The following is a 1,908-nucleotide window of genomic DNA, read 5'->3' as shown; positions in this document are numbered from 1 at the left end:
ACCAGTAGTCTTGATGTGTACAATCATAATGTGACTGAGGTTCATGTCCAGCAGAGGGCAGTATATCCAGTTATATTTTTGTGTTTTGTTTCGTTTTGTTTTTTTCCTGACAAACAATAATTTACTGATGTTTCAACTGTCATTATTTTGTATATACTTTACATCAATTCACTCATTTTATATTTTTAAGCAGTAGAATCAGTTTTTGGATACTGTTTTTTAATCAGATTTTATATTAAAATGTTATATTACAGACTTTTTATATGATGTAGCTGCTTATATAGCAGGTCCCATGGCAGTTCTTTTTGCTTTAGGTAAAATCACATGAGAGGAATGCCTGTAAGGTCTTTTCCCAGTAGTTGCTGTAGCACCTACAGATTCTTTCTCCTCCGATTTGGAGCTTGTCGCTGTAGGAGACTGGTATCCTAACTCCTGTGGGTCCAGTGGCTCTTTGGAAAGCAGAGTGCAAATTGAAGGAACAGTTTTACGCACATTCACCCTTTCGCCATCCTGGTTCTCCCACACCTCCTGAATGGTCCTGTACTGAAGCTTTGACACTTGATACTTGATACAAACCCTTGGACTTTACGTTTCACAATCTCAGCACAGGTAATGGTCTTAGTGATTCCTCGACCCAGGCCAGTGAACATAGCCTGAGACACAGGAGCCACATGTTCTTCCCCCTGCAAGTAGGAAATGGCAAAATGCAAAAGGTTTCGGATTTTAGTCCCCTCCTTGACGCACATTTCCAGCACCCCAGATCCTATTCCTGGAATTGGACATGGGCTTGGCTCTCCAATGGAAGTCACTTTTCTGAATCCTGTTTGTCCTGGCTTTGAAGAGCAAACACTTTGACTCGTAGTCATGTCTGCAGCAGAATGATAAATTTCAAAAACAGGTGAGGGGCATGAAGAAGACTGCTTGCTGACATAAGTCAGCTCTCCACTGGATAGGGACATAATTAAAATCTATTCATGAATAAACAGTTCTTCTTCTTCTTCTTCTACAATCTGAAGTGGTTAGAAAATATCAGAAAATTACAAATCAATTTGCATTTAGTGTCTTTAAGAAAACAGAGCTACATTAGGAAATGTGTCATTCTGCTGGAATCCAAAACAAGCTTGAGGCTGAATATCAGCAATTTCCCACTCTAATAACTTTCTAATTATTGTTCATTTCAAAACAACATTTTGCATCACACATTGATTAAATTATTTAGTTTAATGTATTCATTTAGTCTACTCTGTATTAACTCTTTATCAATTGCTAAAAATCACATCACTTTATTGTTATCTGCTCTGCATGTGGACATCACATGACTCTGTTGGATGGTCAAGCTTGTTAGACAGTAGTTAAATCAATCTTCAGCAAGTGTCTTCATGTTTGAAGTGTCCTCAGATATATATATGCACAAATATATATAAACATGCACATGAATAAATGTAGTTCACCAAAATGTCTTGAAGAAGCATCTTTAATGGCTCTGAGGGACATGAGCCAGGAGGGGGAACAGAGAAAAGACAACACTGGGACCTCTTAAAGGGACAAGCACCACTTTCCTTCATCTAAACACTCTTGTGTTACATGCTGATAGAAGTTTACTTGAATTGTGAGTGGGCTTTGTTGATGAGCACCTGTTAGTCTGAACGTGTTTTACATGTGACTAAATGAATGAATGAATAATATTCAAACATAAATAAATGTTTTAAGCAAGTTCAAACAAAGATGTACACAACATAAAAGCACAACAGTGTGTGCAAATAACACTGAACTATAAAACATCTTCAAAAATTCTAGACAAAATATTTATACAGTGCAATATTTTTCTTTGCTCATTGTATGTTCTTTGTCTGTTTCACTTTGATAGCCTCAAGGCAGTGAATTCACCTGAAGAGCAGAAAAGCACAC

The 1,908-nt window shown here is 37.2% G+C and overlaps 1 protein-coding gene across 1 annotated transcript; it reads right to left on the bottom strand.

Moving 5' to 3' along the window:
• Window positions 1–276: 276 nt before the first annotated feature.
• rpp25a (ribonuclease P and MRP subunit p25, a) lies at window positions 277–866 on the bottom strand. The gene is given in 2 exon segments (XM_060903172.1): window positions 277–570; window positions 573–866. Coding segments are annotated over 2 exon segments (588 nt in total).
• Window positions 867–1,908: the final 1,042 nt, after the last annotated feature.

The sequence above is a fragment of the Neoarius graeffei genome, chromosome 2 (assembly GCF_027579695.1).
Source record: "Neoarius graeffei isolate fNeoGra1 chromosome 2, fNeoGra1.pri, whole genome shotgun sequence".
NCBI classification, from domain to species: domain Eukaryota; kingdom Metazoa; phylum Chordata; class Actinopteri; order Siluriformes; family Ariidae; genus Neoarius; species Neoarius graeffei.
Note: the sequence above shows the minus strand (reverse complement) of the source record. Positions and strands in the feature narration are given on the sequence as shown.